Source organism: Chanodichthys erythropterus, chromosome 12 (assembly GCF_024489055.1).
Source record: "Chanodichthys erythropterus isolate Z2021 chromosome 12, ASM2448905v1, whole genome shotgun sequence".
Lineage (NCBI taxonomy): Eukaryota > Metazoa > Chordata > Actinopteri > Cypriniformes > Xenocyprididae > Chanodichthys > Chanodichthys erythropterus.
Genome location: NC_090232.1, coordinates 52,429,663 through 52,446,039, shown reverse-complemented (window position 1 = coordinate 52,446,039; position 16,377 = coordinate 52,429,663). Strand labels below are relative to the sequence as shown.

Sequence of the window (16,377 nt, the reverse complement as noted above, 5' to 3'; positions counted from 1 at the left end):
TCTAATCCGAACGGAGCGTAAGTGTTCAGTTCGAACTCACATCGATATATCTCTTAAACGGAAGTGGAGAGGGAAATTTAACCACTGTTATTGCGCAGTAAGTTTGAGTAAAGCAAACGTGGGCACTGGAAGTGAGCGAGACGTGACAGTTGCAAAGCAATTATCACGATTGTGATAAAAAGACACATTGTAAAATAAACTGCCTTCATTTTAATATTTAACATGGCAACAGACATCACTTATTAAGCATTAAGTAGGCTATGACAATTTATATTAACTAAATAATACATTTTATTTAAATTGACTTTTTGATCTATCAAAACAGTGAACACAGTGTATGAGTTTAAAAGTCTTTTGAAAATCTATTGTGCTTTTAACATCTTGTGAATGTCTATTTTAATTTTGGTGATAAACATTTTGTACAGCACTTTGGTCAACCAAGGTTGTTTTACATGTGCTTTATAAATAAATTAAACTTATTTAAATACATATAGGCATATGGATGTATTATATATCCTGTATATATTATATGAACGCATGGTAAAATATATTACATTTATTTACTTAAGTAGGCCTATGTCATACCTTAAACTCCTATCAAGTGTATTTAATTACGTCACATGTAAAGTGGACTAAAATAGTACTGCTACTATATTGAGAATTATATTGATAATATATATATATATATATATATATATATATATATATATATATATATATATATATATATTTTTTTTTTTTTTTTTTTTTTTTTTGGCAGATTTCAAATGCAAGTGATAGCAATAGATAAGCTGCACAAAAAATGGACAAACTACAATACTACAGATAAAAGATGCAGCATTTTTAGGAGCTGTGGGATATCGTAATGCAGGATGTCTGAAACAATGTTATAAATAACTTTCTGCACATTGCCTGCTCAAGTTTTATTGGCACCCATAAAGCATCCCAGCAAACAAGTCTGGATCTGTCACTGGATCTGAAAACGGTTTTACTTTTGCTGGCTCAAGCAGCATGATCACAAGAACAGCGCTCAGTATCCAGCAGGAGAGCCGTAATTCCTGCGGTCGGATTCAGCACAGATTTTGTCCCACTGTCATATGACCACCTGGACCACTGATAATGTTTCTGAAGTATAACATTTGTTTTGAATTATATTCAAGTCATCAATTACACTCTGCACACATAAATACAACACAGAGAGAAAATTAGTATATCCATCCATAATAAAAAAATAATAAAGATCTTATGAAGCAAACCAATGGGTTTTGTAACAAAAATATCAATATTTAAAACTGTATAAAGTAAAATAACTAGCTTCTGGCTATATGGAAAAGTAACCTCTGACTCGACACATGCGCAATGATGAACGCGGACGCGCAGAGGAGAGAGCAAAACAAAACACCGGTCATGAATTAAAAGTCTAAAACGAAAAATTTTAAAGGTAAAATGTCGGTGGATTTCAATATAAGAGAAGAGGAGCTTGAGTTTGTTGCACAAGCCCTATTTGTTTAAACAGCATCTACGCTTACACTCCTCCTACATCCTGTGTCATACATCGCTTCAGGGGTTACTCTTTTGGCGCAAGTTCACTTGCACAGTATGCATATGGTCGTCTGGCAGAAACTAGTTAGATTATAAAGTTTTATATTTTTCTTACAAAAACCCATTGAGAAGGCCTTTATTAACCTGCCTGGAGTCTACAAATCTACTGATTTGCCTTGCTCGGTCAGAGGACATTGATAGGCTTAACGACTGCCTTTGACTTTCTTGCTTGTTGAAAAAATAAGAACAGGAGCATGAACTTAGAAGTATAGAACTCACAAAACATTCAACTGTAGTTCATGCAGTAATCTCACCATATGAAGGTGCATGAGTTATTTGTTTCCTCTGGGCTATGAAGTCTTAAATAATAGCAAACATGTTAAAAGTTGCCCGAAAGGCAATGTTTCTGCTCACTCTCTGACAACTTTCAACATGTCTGATATTATTAGAGTTGGTTGGTAGGGAATTCAGTCCTTTCAGTGCTCAGTAACTAAAACTGGATGTGTTAGATTGGACCATGATTATTTGAATTTTGAGATGTGAGTTATGCATTAATTAAGCATGGAACAGATTGATTGTGATATGAATTCAGCTACATGAAGTTAATTTGATTAACTGATCCACATATTTATAATTGATTATAACGAGTTATGACTAATTATTCATATTTTCCCTTTGATCGAATTTGCTACAGTATTAATATTTAACTTTCAAAGACACAAATCTTTTTTGTACGTTTGGATAGGTACTGAAATGTATATTGGCAGCAGGTAACAGTCAATGCGCGTTGATTTCAGCGCCATAAATTATGAGAAGCATAAATTAACGCTTCTCAAAGGCGCAACTTTCAAATTTGAATCATAACAGGCTTTGAGTGTGACAGTCAATGCTGAAAATGAAGATGAAGATCGCTGGATAAAGGGCTGAATTTGGATCTGTTCTTTGCAAACATATGGATTCTAAAGATTTACAGCGAACAAGTAAAATTGATGTGATTTGTGAATTTATGTTTCATTTTATATAAAGTTTATTTACGCTTGAAATACAGGCTAATGATTAGTGTTTTAAATCCCATGTAAAGAAGAGCACAAACAGCAGCTCATTTTTATGTCACTGCATAGTTACATGAAGAATAAGTTCTGAATTTACCACAAAATGTGCGTCTGTTTAAACAGCCATACAGTAGTTAACAGGTTTAAAGCCTTGAAATGGCGTCTCTTCTTCCTGCCCTTTTACTTTCGTTTGTACTTGGTTTAGGTGTGTCTTATTTTCTTATAACTCCACTATGAATAGTAAACTCCCTCTAGTGGCGTAGGGCATCATCACAGGTCGAGCGGGTCTGTAGTCAGATGTGTGTGTGTTGCTTTTCTTGTTTACCCGTTTACAACAGTGCTGAACAGGATATCAGTGTGTCAGTAGTTTCTCTCACATGCTTTAAACACACACTGAATCAATGCATCATCTCAGTGTGTAGTGTCTGAATCTCTCAGTCTTAATCTGAACTTTACAGATGTAACATGACAGACAGTCAATGTGATTCACCATGAGTAAAGATTTATTGAACAAAACCAATAACCCAGTGTTACACTGTGCAGATGCAACAGTAAAGAGACAATTTCACCCTAAAGTTACTTTTGCTAATACAACCTAATGAAGTCAGCTTATTTCAGTCATGTACATTTATATTTTGCCATTAATTGTAACTTAAATTTAGCTTACCTGGCAAAATATTTAGACAAATACAAAATAAAGAAATATAAAATATAAGAAATATAAAAGATATAAACAGAAAAAAAAAAATATATATATATATATATATATATATATATATATATATATATATATATATATATATATATAGTGTGGCGATGACACTGTTTATTCTTTGTTATAAATGTGTTTTACTTTATTCACCTGCTGTTGGGAGGAGGTGTTCAGGGGGGAAAAAAGAGTTAGGAGGGAGGGGCTAACACAGCGCGCGGGGAGAAAAAGAAGGGGGGAGGGAACGCTAGTCAAGCGGGGACAAAAAAACGTTAGTCAAGCTCTCCTTCTGCGTTTTATTATTTTTGGGGAAGTAATACACCTCCTGATACCCGCGTTTTAGTTTGTAAATGTTCAGGAAATAAACCGCAGGCCATTGGATGCTTTCAAACTGGAATCTCGTCTCCTTTCTGTTTATTCTGGGACAGTGCAAAACGTCACTATATATATATATATATATATATATATATATATATATGTAACATTACATGTCAAGGTGGCAACAAAACAAAATTAAACATATGGATTGCTCAGAACTGTAGTTTTATCTAACAACAGAGAGAGCCAAAAATTACTTTACAACAAATCAGTCTTGATTGGATAAATGTTCATTTTTATATTAGTGCATTATCATAACTCATTAAAGTTATGATTACAGAAATAATTAAGAGGCAATTCTATCTTCATAATATACTGATAAGAGAGAAACACACTGACCAAACAGTAATAGTTTGTGACAATCCAGCAGGACAAAAGTGAGTCTGTGGATCCTCTGAAACAGTGAGGACATCTACAGTAGCTTTTATAAGATCTCACCAAATGAAGAACCAGAGTGTTCCAGTGTTCATGGTGACATGCAGTGGGACAGAAAGCTCTTCTGTGATCACAAAGGGACAGATGTTCCTCCAAAAGCACTCTAATAAATTCTGGAATAAAATAATCACTTCTGACATCTAAAACATCAAAAATCATCCTCCAGCATTTCTTCTCCCATGAGTCCTGAAAAAAAAGTCAAATTCATGAATATACTCAAGCTTTACTCTAACTCTAGCATTAATTTATGGTCGACATCCCAATAGTCATTTTCATCAAAACAGAGAATACACACACACACACACACACACCTTTATTTTTAAATGCATCTTGTGTTAACAAATTTTGTCAACATTTAGACGTACACTAGCAAGTAGATGCTCTAAAAGCTTGTGTGTCTCAGTTGTTTCTCACAGCAGGTTTTGTAATCTGACAGAGACAGTGAGGAATCAAACACCCCAAATCCAGCATAGAGGGGTTCAGTGAATGTGGTGTTGAATGTGTGTAAGTGTGTGAGTGTGTGTGTGTCAGAGACGCTGAAGAAGGACAGAGTGCCGGCCGACACGTCCACATACACTCCTACTCTGTTAGAAAAGGGTGATGGGACAGGTACGGATTTGTTCACATTATCGTGCCAGGAAGTGAATCCCTCGGTGGAACAGTAAAGACTCCATGATTTGTCACCGCATCCAAACCAAGTGTCATTCCCTCCTTTCCTGCTGATTTCTTTATATGTCACTGCTATATCTGCCTTGAATCCAGTCCATTCAACCTCCCAGTAACAGCGTCCAGTCAGTCTCTCTCGACACAGAACCTGCTCAAAGCCATGAAATCTCTCTGGATGATCGGGATACGGCTGCTTCTCCTTAACATATGTTGCTTTTCTGTTGTCCTCAGACAGGATGAGTTTAGTGTGTGCTGTGTTTGGATCCAGTGTGAGATCACAGGCATCTGAACACAAGAAAGAGAAAAAAGAGGAGGTGTGTAAATACAACTGAAGTGTTTATTTAGATAGCTAAGTAAATGTGTGTGTGTGTGTGTGTGTGTGTGTGTGTGTGTGTGTGTGTGTGTGTGTGTGTGTGTGTGTGTGTGTGTGTGTGAGAGAGAGACCTACACTTTCTCAGTCCTGGTCTGATTCTAAAAGGGTCTCCATGGTCCAAACTAGAAAGAGACAAATAAAACCACAAATGATAAATGCTTCATTAAAAGTGTGCAAGAAAATGCAAAAATATCAGTGAGCACATTCAAATTAATGAATAATGATTTCTTCAAACAAGTCACTCAAATAGGGAAAACGGAAGCCAGATACAGAAAGAAACATTAATAATAATAAAGTTTAGCATCTACAGAGCTCCAAAGACAGATCAGCTCAAAAACCAACAGCATCCATAAGAGAGTGAAAATAAAGAACAAATCGTTAGCCACATAGCATAATTGCCCACATCATATTTCAAAGGCAGATATCACAGTCTGGCCAAAAAATGACTTAGGCAATTATGCTATGAGGCTAATGAAATGACTAAACACACAACTAAGGCCCTGTTTCCACCTGGCATTAAGATGCATTTTGGTCGATCGGATCACAAATGGACGAGGGAGACACATACCCATTTCCACCTGTTATTTTAATCCATCTCATTTGTCCACTTTCAACCACTTCAGTCCTTATTTGTTTGAGGGGAGGGTCTATGGGCGGGTAAATGTATGTTGTTTTTTTTTTCTTTTTTTCAGATGTGCTTTAATGTTTACGCGTTTGGTCAGTCGGCAGTGAGTATGTGGTTTTTAGTGGCTGTTTGAACACATTCGACCACACGAGCATCTATACTATGAAAGCGATCTGTTGTGATGCGTTTTCAACTACCTCTGGAAGTGGTCAATAGCGGACAAGCTCAAAACCTTTTACACCGCATTTGCACCTGTATTCAATGTCGTCCACTTGTGATCTGATCGACCAAAACGCATCTGTTTGGGTTGCATTTGTTTGGGTTGATTTCAAATATCAACCGTTTAAAATTCGCTTACTGCACTTTTATTCTAAAATGCCAAAATGCAATTAACCTGCCTTAAAATTCCCTATGTGTGCAAAACGCGCATAACTTCTAGGTCTACCATCTCTCCTTCACTTGCTCTTTCAGTGGTCCTTCGGTTGTCAGGTGTTCATATCAAGGATTAACATACATTGGTAAAAGAATGTTGTTGTTTTTTGTTTTTTTTTTATTTGTCTACAGATAAGGTTTTTTGTTGGCCACGGTACATTTTATACACATATAATATAACTTTGTATTTTTCCTGCAACTGCTTTTTCCAGATAGCCCAATTGTGCGTAAAACCACAACCCTGGCAACACTGTCTGAAGGCTTATTCTCATTCTACAGTAGTCAGCACTCTTTCTCTCTGCTGCCACCAACTGTAAGCCTGAGGAAGATGCCACAATGACTGAAATTAAAAGATTCACATTACTGTTTTTTATCAATATATACATTTCAGAATATCAATTTTAGATTTCAAAATATTCCTTTTGCAAATACAGCAATACTCTAGCATGAAAACGAAGCCCAACAATAGATGTATGATCCACACAGATATATGATCTCACTGTCATTAATTTTGGATTGCACATAAAGAAAGAAGAAAACAGACTATAGCCAAAATCTATAAGAACTGTGGCAATGTAAAGATGCTGAAACAGCCAAGCTACAAATTTCCTGAAGAACTGTGCACACAAGTTTTGGTACTGTTTTTAAGACAAAGTGGTCAAACCAAAATTTGATTAAATTCAACTTATTTCACCCAACTGATGTTAACAGTATTAGTAATCTTGCGTGAAACTCCTTTGATACATACTCAAGTTTCTCCAGGGAGCAGTTTGGATCATTGAGTTTGTCATTGAGCAGTTTGACTCCTGATTCTCCTGGGTGATTGTAGCTCAGATCCAGCTCTCTCAGGTGTGAGGGGTTTAAACTCAGAGCTGAAGACACATAACCACAGCCTTCATCTGTCACCATACAGCCAGACAGCCTATAAAGACACATACAAAGTGAGATACTATAAAACACACATTGGCAGTCAGACAACCTACAAAGATAAATTAGATCTATCTATCTATCTATATAGAGAAATAAAAGATATTCAAATATAAATATGGAGAGGATCTGATGAAAGACATAATAGGTGCTGAAATAATCAATTAATTAATTTTATTTCTAGGCCATTCAATTTAACACTCACTGGGCAGTAAAGTCGTCGACGCCTTTGCTTGCTTTTTTTTCTTATCAGTGCAAAAGAGACTCGAAATACTCCATGGTCATACAAACAAGAGTTATACATTATTAAAAACTGTGAAATGTATTCTTTTATTTGTGTACACTCACAGTAAAAACAAAATGTTGTGCTTTTTGCAAAATAAAGAAAACTAAGTTGATGCGCGAGCCGCAGTCTCTTTCTCAATTAAGTCCATTCTGATAGTCCTCAGAAAATTAACTGTAACTTAGTGAATACTAATCACACAAACATGAGACATATAGCTAAAGAAACTTTGAAATGTCAGGTTTTGAATAATGTAAGTCAAATCGAAAACAAATAGTCTCTGTTTGTGTACTCTGCTTGAAATGAGAGAGATGTCAGACGTTTGTGAGTCAGCTCATTATCCGCTAATGTGGCCACGCCCACGGAGTGCACACTCTATTCAAACACAAATTCTGAGGCGATCCAGGCATGCAACAGAGTGAACGCCTGCATCAGCTCGAAAAAATGTATCAAGCTTAATCGGATTCATGAACATCGTTTTGAGACACAGTGAGGAATAATTCTGGAATAATTTATTTAAGAGGAAGAGCACGACTTTCATTTTGAAGATCAACTAGATCAAGCCGATGATTGTGAACGCTGTTTTTTTTTTTATTCTTAAGTTCTTTATTCTAATTGCAATATATTGTCTGTGAATATTAAACTGTAAAAAGATTGTTTAAATATGAATCCTGCAAGGTTTGTGTATCACAGTGTGAATTAATGGGGTAGATCGATGCACAGTTTTGTTTACTACACATAATTTACATTAGTAAATCGCCATATTGGCTATTCCCAAACTATATTGCAATATTTAAATCAACTGAAATATGTAATGAATACTGAAATAAAATGTGTTAGCAATGTATTAAACTGCACATTAACATTTAGGCTCAATATTGTAACAAATATAATATATATAATATGTTGCATCACAGAAATACATCACATTTTAAAGAATATTAAAATAGAAAACAATTATTTTAAATTGTAATAATATTTCACAGTATTGCTGTTTTTTTCTGTATTTTTGATCAAATAAATGCAGACTTGATAAGCATGAGCCTTCTTTCAAAAACATTAAAAAATAATACGTGTCCAATCTTTTGATCAGTACTGTAATTTAAAATCTAAAAGGCTATGCAAAATTTTCTTCACATGATGTGCAAAAATATGTGCATGCATGACATCACAAAAATCATGTTTTCTGTAAAGAGTGAACATTATATTAATTTTAATACAATAGTTGATATGATCCTATTATCAGCATGCTCACATAGGGCTTTTTTCTTTTATCTCACAGATTTGATAATCATAGTAACCATATATTATCCCACATTGGTCTGCATGCATATGATACTGAGATCACTAACTGGAAGGAAAGTGACAGCAGGAAAGTGTTTTTTTATTTTTTTTTCCCTTTTTTTTCTCCAATGCAGAAACACCAAATGCCAGGTATGTGATCTTCACATATATCTTTGAACATGATTAATTTCCAGGTATAACTGTGTACTCAAAATATGCAAAAAAGTACATATTTCTTTAGCCAATGCATTCTTTGTAAGTTCACTCAGTCACATTCTTAATGAATGGCTCAATATGCAGCTCATTAGGGGCAGGGTCTTAATCTCCTCAGGTGTGAATCACAGCATTATTCATGAAGATTCACAAGATTCTGGGCATCCAAAATATCAAAGATCAAATCTTACACACCTCAGTATCTCCAACTGACAGTTTGGAGTCTCAGATGGACTCTTCAGTCCATCTGAGAGCAGCTTCACTCCTGAATCCTGTAGGTCATTGTTACTCAGTTCCAGCTCTCTCAGGACAGAGTTTGAGGATTTAAGAGCTGATGTTATAATTTCACAATCTTGAGCAGTGAGATTACAGCCAGCAAAACTGAATGAAAGAAGAACAGATCCAAATTAAATTCTTAACCTCAACCTACAACTGGTATTTAAATAATATTGACTTCATTCTTGTAAAAGAGCTTATAAAAATGAGCAAATAACACTCAAGATGCATTAGTCTGCACAACAAATAGAAATAGTAATTCCATGTAGAAAGGACTGTTCATTGTAACACATGAATAAACACTCACAGAGCTTTCCTGCAGTTGATCACAGCTGGTACCAGTCTTCTTCTCCCCTCATCTGATGTGTTGTATTTCTTGAGGTCCAGCTCATTCAGCACCTCCTCTGACATCTGAAGCATGTAGGCTATTGCTGAGCAGTGAGCAGGAGAGAGTTTCTTCTCTGAGTGTTTGTCTGATTTCACAAACTCCTGAATCTCTCTGGACAAAGTCTGATCTTTGACTTCCAGCAGACAGAGGAACAGATTGATGGATCTTTCAGTGGAGAGTCCATGTCCATCTTTGATCTTCGCTTTAATGTACTGTGTGGTTTCTCTGACGCTTTCTAAGCTGTTCTCTGTGCGTGACAGTAGATCCTGTAAGAGTCTCTGATTGGACTCCAGTGAGATGCCCAGCAGGAACCGCAGGAACAAATCCAGCTGTCCATTCTCAGTCTTAACGGCTTTATCTACTGCTCCTTTAAGCAGATTTTCTAATGAAGCAAAATTATTCAGTTCCTCCATAGTTGTATTCACATGGTAGTAAAACACATAGAAAGCAGCAAGAAACTCCTGAACACTCAAATGAATGAAGCTGTAGACTTTCCTCTGATGAATCACAGATTCTTCCCTAAAGATCTCAGTGCAAATCCCAGAATACACTGAGGCGTCAGTGACGTCTATGCCGCTCTCTCTCAGGTCCTCCTCATAGAACATCACATTGCCCTTCATCAGCTGTTTGAAAGCCACTTCAGCAAGTTTCACAATCACTTCTCTGTTGGACTGCAGGAGTTTCTCTGGATCTCTTTCTTCATACTTCTGATTCCCCATGTTGATCTGAATCAGCAGGAAGTGGATGTACATTTCAGTCAGAGTTTGAGGGATTTCTGCACTCAGATCTTCTTTCAGAAGCTTTTGAAGCACAGTGGATGAGATCCAGCAGAAGACGGGTATGTGGCACATGATGTGGAGGCTTCTTGCTCTTCTGATGTGTGAGATGATTCTGCTGGCTTGATGCTCATCTCTGACTCTCTTCCTGAAATATTCCTCCTTCTGAGGCTCATTGAATCCCTGAATCTCTGTCAGCCGGTTGACATATTTGGAGGGGATCTGATTGGCTGCTGCTGGTCTGGAGGTGATCCAGATGAGAGCAGAGGGAAGTAGCTCTCCTCTAATAAGGTTTGACATCAACACACCCACAGATGAAGTGTCAGTCACATCAGCAACTTTCTGAGTTTCTGAAAACATCAATGGTATTCTGCTTTCATCCAGACCATCAAAGATGAACACAACTTTACTCTCCTCATAAATCTTTGAGTCCAGATCTTGAAGTTCAGGATGAAAGTCCAGCAGAAGTCTGTGAAGACTGTACTGATGATCTCGGATCAAGTTCAGCTCTCGAAATGGAAGCACAAACATGAAATCTACATCCTGACTGGCTTTTCCCTCAGCCCAGTCCAGAATGAACTTCTGCACAGAGACGGTTTTTCCGATTCCAGCGATGCCTTTAGTAAGAACAGTCTTGATTTGGTCTTTCTCCTCACATCCTGGTTCAGGTGAAGCTTTAAAGATGTCATTGCAGTAGATTGGAGTGTCTTGTGAGTGTTGTGTTCTGGCTGTTTTCTCCATCTGTAAAACCTCATGTTCTTCATTCACTCCTCTCTCTCCCTCTATGATGTAGAGCTGTGTGTAGATCCGGTTCAGGAGGGTTTCATTCCCTTGCTGTTTGATTCCCTCATATAATCTCTCATAAGTGTTCTTCATGCTGGTTTTGTGTTGGTCTTTGACTCTCTGCAGGTCTCCAGTCTTCAGTAAGTGTGACTGCAGGACTGTTGAAAAATCTCCTTCCATCTCCTTACTGTTGAAAAATAATCACATGTTGCATATTTTGGATTATACTTAGTGTTAGTTGATAAGATTTGTTAAATCAATATTACACTGATATTCACTACAGTAAATTAATGTTTATACTAACGAAGGGTCAAAGGTCACTGGTCCATCACTGAAGTTATGGGATTGCATCATGAATCTATTACTCTTCGCAAACACAATACCGTGTTGTAGAGAATTTGCCCTCTGTCTCTTCATCCTGGTGTCTCTGACAAAAGACAAATAAAACAGTATTTCAAACCTCTCCATTTTTAAAAGTCTGCTGTTTGTCTTTCAGTCTCTTGTCTGAAGCACAGGCTACTGTCTATAACTTAAACCCACCTTTGATTACATTTGCATTTATATATTTATCAGAACCTTCTATCTAAAGCAATTTAGAAATAAGAACACAACAAAGTGTTTCATCCTAAAGTGGCAGTAACATGAGAAAATTGATCAGAGAAGTGAAGGTTAGAAATTAAATTAATAAATAGTTAAAGTAAAAAGTATTTGTTTTAAATAAAATAGTGAGAGACAGATTAACAGGATTCACTCGAAAGCTCATGGAAATCTTATTAATAGATTACAAGGGAATCAGCAGTTTGAGTAGGCTTGGGAAGATCATCCCAACAGTGACAATGAACGTCCAGGAAAGGGATTTTTTTGTCTCTGTGTGATGATGGCACCATGATACATGCTCACTCATCAACCATGCTTCTGGAATGCATTGTACATTATTTGAATAAAAGCATCTGTCAATTAAGAAAATGGCCAGTGTATTACCTGGAGTCAGAAGACACTGTTGCATCACTGAAACCAGAGGGTAGATTCATCATGGATTGATCACTCTGCATAGACACGCAGCTCAATTCAGGAGATGAATAACTCATTTTAGAGACAGTGCCCTTCTTCTTTTCCTTTTTATGGAAACTCATTTTAGTATCCTACTCGTGTTTCTCAAAAAAGTGTTGCACTTGGCAGACCTTTAATATAGAAAGAAAGTTTTAAAAAGATAGTTTAAAAAATTAAATAGACAGACAAACATAAAATGACGTTGTTCCATAAGAGCGAGTAAAAGATGACAGTTTTCATTTTCGGGTGAAATATCCCTTCTGGTAGAACAGGGACAGCTTGCACCATTGTTTTTTTTGTACGAGAAGACATGGCAGAATGCAGTGACAGTGCACAGGAGATTGTCAGCCTCCTAAAAGGACCAAATCTGAAGGTCTGGTCATATTCTGGCTTTTACAAAAGTCCTGAGGGAAACTTAATCAAGAATGGTCATGCTGTCTGCAGAACATGCAAAAAGAGACTCGCTGCAAAGGGAGGACACATTTCAAATCATCTTCGTGACCACCCACTGTTGTATTGTGAACCAAGGTAAATTAACTTTTACCTCAATACCAACACTAAGTTGGGGAAATAAATAATTGGACACAAAATATTGTTTTCATTTGAAAAATTTTCTTATCTCACTTGTAATTACTGTGAAGTTTCCCCTAAGAAAAGTTTGAAGCAAGTGGCTTTGAGCCAAGATGAGCAAACAAGTTCAATTCATATTCATATGCATTCCGTGTTCTCGCTCAGGCCTGGTTTCAGAATCACTGAGAATGCTTTGGAGATAAGAGAGGGAGCTCCACTGAAGTACAGATGTAGTCTATAAGCAATGGCTCTATAACTACAATAACACATAGAAATGCACTGATTTTTTTTTCTTAATCAATTTTATAAGATTAAGTCTAAAAGTCATTACATTTGTAAATACTTATCCAACACCATTAAAAAATATATATTACGAAGGCATTAAAATGTTGCTGAATACCTATAACAAATGAACTATTTTCCTATTTTATTTAACCATTTGAAAATGTTTTAAAATAAATAAGTAATACTAATATTTATTTTTTAATGCTAATAATTATGAATCTTAATATTAATATTCATGCATGTAGCCTTAAAATATATATTTTTTAAATTAATATGTTCATCTGCATTTACACTGCAAATACAGAAACTAAATGCAAATACAAAACAAATCTGATTGGCCATTGCGTTGCTCAACTCTGCAAAAACACATGGTTATTATTCAGCACAGTTGTACAGTGTACTGTGCTGAATGCACATAACTTATATTCAAATTCAGCACATACATAGCTTCCGCTGTTACCTACTTGGGTAAAGTTGGTTTTATATTCGCACATTCGGACATCCGTATTCAATAGCCTTGTTAATCACACTACATTGGACATTCAGTGGACATTCCCAAGAAAATATGCCATTTGCCTATTTTGATCGACTGTGAAAAATGTTGTAAGTTGACAATCGTTGGTTGTCAATATCATGTCGCTGCTTAAAATTCGCAAACATTAATTTATTGCACATTTATTGCAAAGTCTGAATTTATCAGAAGTCTGAATGTGCGAATAAAAACCAACTTTACCCAAGTCTTTTACCTGTAATGCATATGTAAATATTGATATAACAACCATTGCGTGTCTTCTTTTTTTACTTGTTTGTGCAGATGAAACAATAATCATGTGATCACTGATGTTGCGTCTGATTACAGTAGTAAAATAACTACTTCTGTGCATTAAAAAGTGTCCTAATAGAGAAATATCTTTATCTTTTCACACGCGATCTACACATGTGTATGTATATAAGGATATTAACCAGTATTTTTTTAAATATGGTGTAAGCTATTGATCTAAGCGAAGTAAATCTGAATGCATATCAGAATTCACCTAAACGATCCATGTTTCCGAAAAAGCGACTGGACTATTTGGGTTTGAAATTTAATGTAAAAACGACAAAACACAAATAGCAGCTCATTTTTATAACTACGTGAAAAAGTTCTGAACTTACCACAAAATATGTGGCTGTTTAAGTATCCAATGTTAACAGGTTTGAAGCCTCAAAGTTGCGTCTCTTCTCTTCACCCTCTTTTAATTTCGATTCTAGTTACCTGGTAACCACACCAGTAAACTCCACCCTAAAGAAAAACAATCGCGCTCCCTCTAGTGGCGCAGAGTGTCATCACAATCTCCGTGAGTCTCGAGCAGGTGTGATTTAAAGCTGCTTTAGGCGACTGATCTCACAAAGTATGAATAAAAATTAAACACAATATGGAAAATAGACATCGATTTTATGTGGTTTAGTACGGTAAATAATGGGACTTTGTATATAAAATAATATATTGCATTAATATATTGTTATATATTACAATATATTGACTAATAAGGAATTGCCACTTTTCATATATTGAAAAATATATTTACAATATATTTACACTAAAATATAATTAGTTAATTGTACTTAGAAAATGTGGAAAACAATTGCCTTACATTTCTCAAATAAAAAAAAACACATAAACAAGTGTTGGGACAATGACAGACTGTGCATTTATTTCTGTTTAAACTGCAAATACTTTGTGCATGACTGAAACTTCACTGAATATTTTTTTAAAAAATCACTGCAATAGTTTTTTCTGTCAGACGTCTATAGATGTTCTAAGTTAGCAACAAATAATGGTGCGCTTGTTCATTTGCATTGAAGCAATAGCGAGAAAAAAAAAACATAATTTGGTTAACAGAAAAGACATTGTTATTTTACAACATCCTACAAGCCCTGGCTTATCCTGAGACCACAGGTTTGTTTGTTTTTGTTTGTTTGTTTGTTTCTGTGTGGTGTTTGGTGTTCTTTGTAGTGGGAGAGCAGGAGCGAAAGTTTCAGGTGAACGTCATTTTTATGTTTTAGACAGATATATTTTTCCTGTAGTCAGTAACTGACAAGTGTGGTCTATCAATATCAGGTGTTATTTTGTACAAATGTAGAACGACTTCAGTATAATTTCACTTTCAACATAAGTTGCACATTGTTACTTTCGACCCCGTTAGCTGGGATGAAAGTAACACTACAATAACAGGTAGATTTTTTGTGTGTTACTCTTGTTTTTAATAAATACCTGACTATGACCTTGTTAATATGCAACTGCAAATATATTTTGTCCTTCATCTTTGCAAAAAAAAAAAAAAAAAAGACATTTTACATTTTATGTTATTGATCTGGCCACCTCAAATTCATTTTTGGTGAAAGGGATGAGGATGAAAGAGGAAGAAAGGAGATGGCTGGATGACAGGATTTTGTTTGAATGAGAAATTAATATATGAAATACAACATATATACATAAAATACATAAACTGTGGCATAATTAATCTTATTTATTTAGGCTAGTAGAAGTTCTGAATGGCTGGTAACTTAAAAATTTAGTAGCCAAATTGGCCAGTGAGTAAAAAAAATGCATTTTTAAGGCCTGGTTGCGAGAGTTTATTGCTGCAGTATAAATATTTCCATTCCACTGTGTCTGCATTTCTAAAAGCAGTGTCACTTTCATTTACATGCATACTTTACTATTTTAAAGCACTGCACTGGTCCCAGTTCAAAACACTTGAAGCACGACCCTCTCCACAAGCACCAGTAATATAAAGAACATGTTCGTTATGCACAAAGCCTCCATAAGCCTTGCCCATACAGTACAATCTTTGAGTAATGTACATTTTTCCCATGCACTTCGCCATCACTACTATTAACCGATCCAAATGTTTAGTTAATTATAACAAATCAATGAATTATTCATATCTCCCTTTTGAGTGAATTTGCTGAACAGAACAAACAACAAAATAATCGCGAGAACGAGCAAAGAACTGAACAAAACACGGGATTTAAATCATCTTAATGACTAACAGGTGACTGGCGCACATGAAGAAACTAGATCAAAAATATAAAAACAGAATATATATGCGTTACATAAAGGGCAAAATGCAGAATAAATAATGCTGTGGTGTTTTGCTGCACAAAATGTAATTATTTAATTATTGATTTATTTGTATGCATTTTCCCATACTTTACTGCATATTACTCAAAATGTACCATTCAGAATATCTCCATGCAGTAATGTCCTTTTTATTTTCAAATGTTAAATTATTGAACAAAAGAAAGTTTACAAAAAAGATCCTTTATTGGACTTGAGCTGAGGGGAAA

General features: G+C 35.6%; 1 protein-coding gene across 1 annotated transcript; it reads right to left on the bottom strand.

Annotated features, from left to right (window-relative positions):
- Window positions 1–4,005: 4,005 nt before the first annotated feature.
- LOC137031775 (NLR family CARD domain-containing protein 3-like) lies at window positions 4,006–14,280 on the bottom strand. The gene is made up of 8 exons (XM_067403039.1): window positions 14,203–14,280; window positions 12,124–12,323; window positions 11,447–11,569; window positions 9,503–11,329; window positions 9,115–9,300; window positions 6,961–7,134; window positions 5,231–5,277; window positions 4,006–5,067 (listed from the first exon to the last, which is right to left on the bottom strand). The coding sequence occupies exons 2-8, from the start codon at window positions 12,273–12,275 to the stop codon at window positions 4,499–4,501; spliced, it is 3,078 nt and encodes a 1,025-aa protein (XP_067259140.1). The 5' UTR covers window positions 12,276–12,323; window positions 14,203–14,280; the 3' UTR covers window positions 4,006–4,498.
- Between the last annotated feature and the right edge of the window lie 2,097 nt (window positions 14,281–16,377).

Excerpts from the sequence above, each read along its gene's own strand:
- LOC137031775 (XM_067403039.1), bottom strand. The coding sequence starts at position 12,275 with ATGAGTTTCCATAAAAAGGAAAAGAAGAAGGGCACTGTCTCTAAAATG. Across the intron at positions 11,330-11,446 it reads CCAGTGACCTTTGACCCTTC|TAAGGAGATGGAAGGAGATT; the intron begins GTTAGTATAAAC and ends ATTTTTCAACAG. Across the intron at positions 7,135-9,114 it reads TGTCAGTTGGAGATACTGAG|GCTGTCTGGCTGTATGGTGA; the intron begins GTGTGTAAGATT and ends GTGTCTTTATAG.